At 46.9% G+C, this 9,846-nt stretch overlaps 3 protein-coding genes across 5 annotated transcripts in view; 1 reads left to right on the top strand and 2 right to left on the bottom strand.

The window, feature by feature from the left end:
• LOC105560516 (proliferation-associated protein 2G4) overlaps positions 1-469 on the bottom strand; it is a 4,511-nt gene extending 4,042 nt beyond the window's left edge. The window contains exon 1 of the mRNA XM_012009690.1: positions 194-469. Within this exon, the coding sequence (XP_011865080.1) occupies positions 194-278 (85 nt within the window). The 5' untranslated portion in view covers positions 279-469. The remainder of the gene's footprint in view (positions 1-193) is intronic.
• A 629-nt stretch (positions 470-1,098) lies between these two features.
• On the top strand, positions 1,099-3,826 carry LOC105560515 (gamma-secretase subunit Aph-1). Its single transcript, XM_012009689.1, has 2 exons — positions 1,099-1,819; positions 1,914-3,826. The coding sequence occupies exons 1-2, from the start codon at positions 1,587-1,589 to the stop codon at positions 2,395-2,397; spliced, it is 717 nt and encodes a 238-aa protein (XP_011865079.1). The 5' UTR covers positions 1,099-1,586; the 3' UTR covers positions 2,398-3,826.
• Positions 3,827-3,938: 112 nt separating this feature from the next.
• On the bottom strand, positions 3,939-9,032 carry LOC105560513 (mediator of RNA polymerase II transcription subunit 17). 3 transcript variants are annotated; one of them, XM_012009687.1, is made up of 9 exons: positions 8,662-9,032; positions 8,098-8,234; positions 7,754-7,936; positions 7,078-7,394; positions 6,439-6,651; positions 6,150-6,379; positions 5,430-6,002; positions 5,138-5,286; positions 3,939-5,043 (listed from the first exon to the last, which is right to left on the bottom strand). In XM_012009687.1, the coding sequence occupies exons 2-9, from the start codon at positions 8,196-8,198 to the stop codon at positions 4,833-4,835; spliced, it is 1,977 nt and encodes a 658-aa protein (XP_011865077.1). In that variant the 5' UTR covers positions 8,199-8,234; positions 8,662-9,032; the 3' UTR covers positions 3,939-4,832. The 3 variants fall into 3 exon arrangements, with proteins under 3 accessions (XP_011865077.1, XP_011865076.1, XP_011865078.1); XM_012009686.1 differs by lacking the exon at positions 8,662-9,032 and having other exon boundaries at positions 8,098-8,619; XM_012009688.1 differs by lacking the exon at positions 8,662-9,032 and having other exon boundaries at positions 6,150-6,355; positions 8,098-8,618.
• Between the last annotated feature and the right edge of the window lie 814 nt (positions 9,033-9,846).

Raw genomic sequence — 9,846 nt, 5'->3', positions numbered from 1 at the left:
AGCGGGGGAGGGTGGCGCGCTGTCGCGAGCGGGCGACGCCGGGGTCCCCGGGTACATGGGCACCCGGTCGCGGGCCCCCCCCGGCGTTGGCGCGCCGCGTGCCATATGGCCGCGACGGCGAGAGAACGCGCGGCCGCGGGTCCCCCCCCCCCACCCTCGGCCGCCGCGCGAGCACGCGTCGCCGTTTCCTTACGGTTCACGATCTCGCCGGCCATTTTATACTTGGTGACAACCAAGTCCTCGGCGATGGTCTTCTCGGTCTCCTCCTTGTCCGCCATGGCCTCGTTACACACGTAATACTGGAATCCGCGATCACGTGACGTCCAACGCGCGGGGCTTCCTCGCTACGGCTGCACCACTCGACGACGTACGCGCTCGAGCGACGGACACGAGACGGCGGGCGCCAACCAACACAGATGACGACCACTAGAGCACCACTGCTCGGGCGACCACGAGGCGACGGGTACACCGATGGCGGGCGGCGTTGTCGGGCCGGGCCGGTTTCGCCCCCGCGCATGCGCGCCGGCGGGGCCGCGTATCGGACTCCACGCATTGGCGATCGGGGAGACATTGCCCGAAATGGAGATTGGAATTCGACCAATACGAGGCGAAGCCCAGCTACGATTAAGCTTTGCTCCGGTTGATCGGATTCTGGGCCGCTTTCGCGAGATCAAAATGATCCAGATTAAAGCCCGCTGCAGACGATACTATTTTTCCCGCTGGATCGCTTGCGATTCGGTAAATTACTAGAAATACTGAGTGCTGAGTGGTGCAACGATAGTAATTTATTAGATTGCAAGCAATCCAGCAGGAAAAATCGGCTGCAGCGGGCTTAAAATAAGACCATGCGCTGTGGTTGGTCAAATCTGAAATTTCATAGCATCGCATTGAAATTTTATTCAATGAAATTCCAGATTTGACCAATCATAGCGCAAGATTATTTTAATCTAGATCATTTTGATTTTCTCGCGAAGCGGAGTCCGATTCATATTGAATACTAAATACAAGACGCGTGTTCACGTGGCATCGGGGCGATAATAAAAATGATAAAATGAGTGATTAGAACCGTTTCGATTACAACGGCCACGAAGAGAAAACTCCGACGAGATGGCCGGTCCTCGATTCTGTCGGTGCTCGACATATCGATCCCTCGTGTCGGCGCAGTCTCGACCTCGCTGCGACCGTCGTATCGATAATATGCGCTGTCGACGGGCGCTCGCGCGAGAGTGGACGGTGCGATCCGCGAATTGTCACACACGGCCGTCTCGGCGATTGATTCCAATGTGCGTGGGCTTTTGTATCTTTGTAAAACGAACCGGCGCGGCCGCTCGCCGAGCTCCCGTTCGCGCGCCATCACCGGCAAGATAAATGCGCCCGACGGAAGGGAGCGTCCGAGCCGCGAAGAGGCCTGTCAGACTCGTCGCGAGAGAGTCGAGCGTTTGCTAGCGCCGACGGGAACGACGGAAGGGTGGGAAGAGAAAGAAAGAGAGAGAGAGAGAGAGAGAGAGAGGTAGCGAGGAGAGGAGGAAACGTCGTCGAGGACACGCGCGCGACTCCGCGTCGCGGCTGTCCCATCGGGGAGAAAAATGACCGTTATGGATTTCTTCGGTTGCGCCTTCCTGGCCTTCGGCCCGCCACTAGCCATGTTCGCGTTCACCATCGCCGCCGAGCCCATCAGGATAATCATACTCATCGCCAGCGCCTTCTTCTGGCTCATCTCCCTGCTGCTGTCGTCCATGCTCTGGTACGCCGTCGTTCCGCTGCAGGAGCACCTCGCGTTCGGCCTGGTCTTCTCCGTGCTGTTCCAGGAAGGCTTCAGGTAATATTCGAAGCACCGTCGACCCCTCGGTCGATTTGGCGTACACGTGTAGACACGAGCAGGCTTGCTAACTGTCCGGTCTCTTTCTTCAAAGGTATCTGTTGTACTGGGTGCTGCGCAAAGCCGAGAGGGGCTTGGAGAAGGTGACGACGACGCACGTGGCTGACAGCAGGCACGTATTCGCGTACGTTTGCGGCTTGGGCTTCGGCTTCATGAGCGGCGCCTTCGCTCTGGTCAACGTCCTGGCAGACGCGGTCGGGCCCGGCACCATGGGGCTTCGGCAGGGCAGCGAATACTTCTTCATAATATCGGCCGCCACCACTCTGTGCTTCATCCTCCTGCACACGTTCTGGGGCGTCATCTTCTTCTCGGCCCTGGACAGGAAGAATTGGGGGCAGATCGTCTGGGTGGTCGGCTCCCACCTGGTCGTCTCGTGCATGACCCTGCTCAATCGTTATCAGGCGTACGCGGCCAGTCTACTGTCTGCCTACATAGTACTGGTGATAACGGCCCCGCTCGCGTTCACGATCGCCGGCGGACGGACGCAGTTCTTGATGCGCTGCTTCCGGAGGAACTGAGGGCTCACGAAGGTTACTTAATGACACGTTCGTTAGTTAAGAGATCCAGCTCCGACGGACACACGAGTGTCGGTGACCCGGGCGGACGTCCTTTCCCTTTAGATGCTAATCTCTGAGAGAGAAAAATCGTTCGCTGCTCCATTATGTATAGTAATACGCGTAGAGACAATGCGTTCAACGAGCAGGATACTTTTTTCATTCGGATTATTAAGCGGATTACGAAGTATGCAATATTGTTAGTGAATTTTATATGGCGAAGTGTACTCTGTTAAATTCGACAATGTGTAACAATGTATCCGATACGTTGACCAAACCGGTCGAGGGGCAGGTTTCGCTCTTGCGATCCAATGTTTTTCAATGTGACGTGTTTCGAAGCATGCTTCCCTCCCAACGTGAACCGCTCCGCAATTGTTTTCCTCGTAAAAGGCTCTAGCGCAGGATATTTTGGTCAAGCTGCTAGTCCGTCCCTTAATCCATCGAAACGTTTACGCGAGATAAGAATAATCTCTAACAATTCGGTTTTCATCCGGATGACGTCAAGGTGTACATTATCCCTTTATATGTCAATGCTCTTGTCTCCTGTACCGCGACTGTGTTGAATTGTGACGTCAGAAGCGGAGAATCACGTGAATTCTCTCCCCTGTATAGAGATAATAAATAAGCTCTTTTTTATATTACTACACACGTTTCATAATAGATTTGTAAAATGAAAAAAAGTTCTTTTCGACTCGTAATAATAGCTATGAAGTCTATGAAAAAATCTAGTTTCAAAGCATAGAGCACGTTAAATTGTGAACGCATCTATTCTAAAGCAGGATAATAAAAGCAGAACAACCGTTTCTTTTGTCAGTCTGCAATGCCATCACTTTGCATTGATGCGTTCACGATTTAACGTGTTCTATACTTTGAAACTAGATTTTTTTCATAGACTTTATAGCTATTATTATGAGACATTGATTTATTTCAACATGTAGCGCAAACAAAAATTCACATGATTTTTCGCTTCAGCATTATAGGTGCGTTCAGGAGCTCACTATCAGCGCTACTTAGCGCTGAAAACGTCATATCTTTGCTCACTATGCGTCGAAGCAAGTGAGCTCTCGGACGCGTCCAATAATTTAACATGGCTATAGAGAGAAAACGAGCAACTATAAAAACGAAGAGAAGAATCTAAAATGTATGCGTCAGTGTGCTTATACGTGTGCATGTACATAAATATGTCCATAAGGCCCGGTCTACAATCCTTTCTGGGTGGAAGAAAAAGGACCGACATATAGTTCCGACTTCTGACTAACGACTAACAACTCATTGTAGACCGGGCCTAATGTATGATTATTACGTCAAATGAGATTTATATCTGTGCAACAATTTGCGCCTTAAAGTGGATTCCTTGAGTAGGTTAAAACAAAGAAGTGATACAGTCTAGGAGGAATTGTTCGTTATCTTTTTTTTTAATGCAAAAAGGAAAGAGAAGCTACCGATGATAAGGCAATTATTGTGACACGTGTATCTCTTGACATTCGAATTAATTTAATTCTCACTTATCACATCGCAATCGTTTATTATCCAAATCATATATCATTTCGTATAACACTGTAGTGAAAACAGTTTTTGTAAAATACCAGAGTTGTAAATTACTGTTATTGCTCTTTAGATGTAAAAACTATACATACCACAGTTTCACATAACATAATATATATGATAACAATAATTACAGTTATGTAATTAGTTCACTATGAAGGTGAATTTATAAAGAATTATATAATTCTTTTCCTACAAATTTAAAGTATGCAGAAGTTTTACACTTACATACATATATATTCCACGTATTTGAATCATTGATAATTTTTATCAGTACGGCATCTACGGATGAATAATTGACGTAATTCCAAATAATCCTAAATCACAGTCGTAAATAAAATTTCAATAGCAGTAAAAAATTTTAATAATTAGAAGAGATAAGGAACGAGAGTAGATTTGTACAAAACTTCTGTTTCTTGACAAGATCAAAAGTCATTTTATGAATAAATCATCTTGCATTTTCTGGATAATTGAACTATCTTAAAAAACAAAATTAACTATTCTATCTTTAAAAAAAATTCGGTTGCCGATACAGTCGAACTCTTGTATATTTCTCTCATCGGAATAGATTTCCTGTATTTTCTCAGTTTAACAAATTTCCTCTCTTCTATTATTTCACGTCATTTGCTTCTTGATCGCGCGCGCATAGAATAAAAATGCGTTTTGCATATAATCAACTTGGAACGAAAAGCTCGTTTCTTTTTCCTATTCTAAATTGACTCATGTGCGCAATAGCAATTTTGTCCTATGCCGTTAGAATACAAGTGCAAATTAAAGATGTAAAAAAAATAGAGAGGATCTTTTCAGTCCCAAAGGAAAAAAATATACGAAAGTTTGACTGTAATTTGCAACACTTAAGAGCTTGTTAAAGAAGACATGAGTAACTCCATTTTGTTGAGGAAATTCTTCCCTTCCATCTGGTCCCATCTGACCTCTTTGAAGGAACCTCCCAGATTCTCCCATTTTCTCTCTCGAACAAGCTGACCGGGGAAGAAGTCCTTTCGCGGAGAATGAGCAATGGCGACCTGCACGCCCGTTTGCGGTTCGCATCGTACAGCTATCATTCTAAGAACATAATTAAAATAATGGTTAAGACAACAGGCAGCCGCGTGCATGTAATGTTCTTTCTTCTGTGTCATAAATTTAAGCTGTAAAATACCTGTCGCCGATCGGTGAAGCTAGGATACAACTACTGGCGTTTCCCAGAGGCTCCACCGAGCCTAGGCCGAGGTGTGAGCTGTTTGCTAAGAACTGCCAGCCCATACACTTGGCGAGAGCCTGCACCGCGCTTATTTGATGCTGATAAATCTGTGTACAAAAAAAGAGAAACAAACATTGTGATACCACTTTATCGATAATAAAAGGATGTTTTATATCTTGGATTTTACATTTTTAAATTGTATAGTTTTACATTTTACGAACGTCGACGGTGAATTGTAAAAGCAACTGACCTGACAGAAAATTAGGTCCCTCAGCTCCTGAGGCTCGTAACTCATGTGCATGACTCTACCGTCCCGGCACACGCACTTGAGCGACTTTTCGCCGACATGAACGACCATCGACGTCCGACACACGCTGTCGTATCCGTGCGTTAAGATATTTATTTTTACACAGGACTGCGTCGGCGAGTTTAACACGTTCCAATGCGAAACGATGAGCGGGTCCTTCACCTCCTTCGCTATCGTGTCCAACACGTACTCTGTGCGCAAACGCATGAAAAAGTGTTGCGCCTGTTGGATAATTTGTTCTAGCAGCGTCTGACTCTTCGTCATTTCTAGAAGCTCGTATCTGTCGGCGGCGGTGGGGCCGGCTATGTATCGGCGTTTGCTAGGCCCGAGAGGTCCCGAGGCAGGATGAGGAAACGGATGATTGCTATTGTTATAATGTACCTCGCGCAACAATTGATGCAGGGAGTGCTCCAATACGTGATCGTGTTCCGTTTTGTGCGGCGGCGGTGCCGTGGGCTTCTTGTCGTTGCCTGTGCTGTGGCACAGGCCGATTATCAATTGAATTCCCGGGAGTACCTGGCATAAATGTCCAAGAGAACAATTTATTAAGCATATTTTCTAATGTTAGAACAGTAAGTGATAACATTAAAGCATTATTATATCGTTCAGTTGACAATAAAGAGTACAAAGAGGAAGCTCGTGACTTCTTCGCGAGGCACGTACAGTGGCCATTATCTGATTTCCGACGACCATGTGGGGTATAGGCGCGCGTAGGTGCACAGCCTCTCGCGCTAATTGACTAAACAGCTCCTTACAAAATAGAACATTCTGCGCAGCCTCCAACTTCTGCTGCCAGTGCATGTCGGCGTTCGAATTGTTTGTGCTGCTGTTGAGCAAGCTTATATTCGCGTTGCACAAGTCTTCTTGGTCTGAAACAAACGTGCGCCATTTATCTAACGCGCGCGTTAATTTTTTCACACACAAGTCCCTCTTCTTCCCTCCCTTACGTTACCTTTCTGACACAGCACTTCGATATACGCGACACCTTGCAACTCGCTCGGTATGGTCACGCGCAAGGCGGACGCTTTCGAGTTCGAGGGACCGTGAGGCTGCCCGGACATACTGCTACCGGTATTAGGAGACGCCGGTGGACTGCTGTTACTTTTCTCCTCCTCTTCGGCTTTGGTAACTTCAAACATGCCCGTCTGCGTGTACTTGGAGCCGGCTGGTACATAAACACAGCATGAATTTGTGAGAAAACAAGGCTAGAGGCACCAACCAAGTATAAAGAGTGCTTTCCAGCAAGGGACGCAGGTTGACACGGTGTTAATCGAGCGGCACGCGATGCTTCTTTGCATGATGGTTTGCTTGCGTGCACCAGTGCTGGCTGGTGAGAGCCAATCAGGGTGCAATCTTAACTCGTCTGCCTTGTCATGTGGAATCCTGATTGGTTCTCACTAGGCTAGTAAAGGTACACGCAAGCAAAAAAGCATCGCGTACCACTGGATTAATATAGAGAATCATTTCGTCCTTGTTCAATAATGGCAAACAACAACGATAAAACAATTCACTGCGTTAGACAGTGTCGCCCATGTACGTTGCTGGAGAGCACCCAAAAGCGTGTTCAGAACTTTTAAAAAATAGAACAAACCAGTTCGATAGCTGAGATCGCCAATGATGGAGTTGGACACCTTCTTCAGACGCCAGTTCTGCCGCAATCTCAACAGCTCGATGTGGAAGTCAGGTGTGGACCTGGTCCTGGCTAATTCGGCCTGGCAATTTCGCAGCCTCTCGGCGCCCATCGTGAGAACCGACGCCGCGCCCGCCAGCGCCTTCTTCCGAGCGTACACCTGTATCATGGGTTTTACGTCGGCCGAATCCTGAGGCACTGGATCTAACACCATGTAGTTCTTCTCCTTCGCTATCGCGAGTACATCGGCCAACACGCAAACCTCCGTCAGGGCATTCCTGCGACGAGAGTCAACGTCAATTCCTTGTACCTTGTACGCTGTCACGTTTTCAACCGTCGTATTGCTTGTTACATTCGCAATGTAATGCGTCGTCTACAATGTGTACAGTAAGCCTGAACTAAGGAGTAGGAGTAGGAGTAGGAGTAGAGAAATGAATCAATTTCATTTCTTACTCCTGCTTTAGCTCTTACTCTCGTCGAATCAGAACGCCATCCGCCAGTATTACAAATATTTAAAAAATGATGCCTGTATTTTAGCTTCCTTATACCAAAAGCTAAAGGTCATGGTTCTCTCTTACTCCGTGCGTCAGGCTTACTCTACGCATTGTAGACGACGCATAATGCACATGCTAGACACCTTAATTTATTCCTAACGCTGTCCCACGGCCACAAGGAGGATTGAAACAAAGCGGTGTCCTTCGTGTCCTCCTCGCTCTTCTCGTTACCCTCCAACTGCTCCTTCTTCACCTCCTCGCCATTAGTTTTACTGAAGTCGATTTTCTGAGCGATTTTCGCCAAGTTCTCCGACAGCGTGAGAGGCCTGCGGCGCAGAGAGTAACGCGAATTAACATACAATCTGATTTACCTTCGACGAAAATGAGGTTAATCGAGAGACGAGAGGCGCGTCTCGCGTTCAGCGAGAATCCCGTCGAACGAGCATCTTTACCGCGTTCTCCGCTAACGCCAAATTCATTTACGTACGCTTGGTAAATTTCCTGGCCATCGTAAGTGATCTCCTGTATCTGATTCTCAATCGGCGCCTCCACGGAGATGTTCACGGAATACGCCATTATTGTTTTCATACATCCGAGCCGGCGAATAACAGCATACCTTGACACCTTTTGCACAAACCATAGAGCTATTACAGATAGAGGGAAGTAGGTATGGGACGACGTGTAAGCGCATGCGATAGTGGGATAAAAAGAGAACGTTGCAATAGAGGCCGGTGTGTCACTGTCTAACAGTCACGCGCATGCGCGTAACGTGTGCGCTTGTAGGCAGAGTGTGTCTCTTTCTTTCTTATAAAAGCATGTAGAAAGAGAGAGATGCACTCTGAACTAGTGCAGTTAGGCGCACGCAGTACCTAATACGCATGCGCTATGAGACAATGACACACCGGCCTCTATTGCAGCGTTCTCTTTCTACGGCTATATCGCGTCCTTCGTTGACTCCCTCCCTCTATCTGTAATAGCTCTATGCGTGTAATATATAGACTGCGCATTTTGCCTGCAAAAAGTGTACAAACTTTAGAAAGAGACAACATACTTGGAATCGTAGCCCTCTCTCTGTCTATCTGCGGGGCAAAAATTCAATATGGCTACTGTGCTTGACAGAGTGGATCAGACTCAGGCCTGGGCAATTTTCACTGCCCGCGGGCGCCCGTTTGCCCGCGGGCAATAGCTGTGCGTGTCGGGCAAGAGTGGGGAGACAGTTTCGGCAAGAGTGGGGAGACAGTTTCGGCAAGTGGGAAAGAACGTCGTGCTTTAGAAGTATAGTTCCGAATATGATTGAGACGTGGTGGGGCGATGATTGGAGTGGGGGCATGCCCGCGGGCATGCCCGCGGGCGCCCGCGGGCGCCCGTTGCCCGCGGGCAGCATTTTGCCCACCCCTGGATCAGACTACGGATTGGGATTGGGATTATAGATTGAAATTTAACCAATCACAGTAAAGTTTACTAATCTCAAGTTGAGTAACTTTTACTCTGATTGGTCAAATTTCAATCTAATCCCAATCTCAATCCGTAGTCTGATACGGGCTTTAGAGGTTATGCAATACAATTTGTCAGTAAATTTTTTAAATTATTTCTTACATGACAAAATGGTGAGAAGATTTGTTGCGTTTGCAAGGTGAAACAAGTGCAAACCAACTCACATCCTGTTTTTCATAGGTATGAAATTATTAAGCAAAGTACAGTTTTCCATTCCTTTTCTTTCATGCAATACTGTTGCCTGTGTTATTCTCTATTTCTATTGCCTGTGCTTTCCTATTGTGTGATAGGCTTTAGTAAAGCAGAAAATACTTTGCATTTCGTCGGTATGACAGGTTTCTTAATCTTAAAAGTGGCCAACTTTAGAATTAATATCTTGCTTCGTGGGGCAGAGCGGGCAGAGCGACACTTTTCTGTCAGATTCTTTCGTTTGATGTGAGAACGAGTCGAATGAGCCTAATTTCATCGATTTTAGTGGTAAGGGAGCTAAACTGAATAATTACCGCTTTATAAAATTGGCGCGAATTGACGAAAAATGGCGGACCAATCACAGCGTGCTTCTATGGATGTGTTCGAAAATGGATTTAGTTACTGCCAGTGAAAACAGTATAGTTGGTAGCAATGAAAATTACTGGTGCTGCGTTTTTCGCACGCCAGTAAAGTCAGTAAGGCTGGGTTTACATTGGATGTCGTAAGTCGAATAATGAACTGTGATTGGTCAATTCCTTCCGACACGACTTAC

The sequence above is a fragment of the Vollenhovia emeryi genome, unplaced genomic scaffold (assembly GCF_000949405.1).
Source record: "Vollenhovia emeryi isolate VEMERY1.0 unplaced genomic scaffold, V.emery_V1.0 DF939228.1, whole genome shotgun sequence".
Classification (NCBI taxonomy): domain Eukaryota; kingdom Metazoa; phylum Arthropoda; class Insecta; order Hymenoptera; family Formicidae; genus Vollenhovia; species Vollenhovia emeryi.
This window is presented reverse-complemented; position numbering and strand designations above follow the sequence as displayed.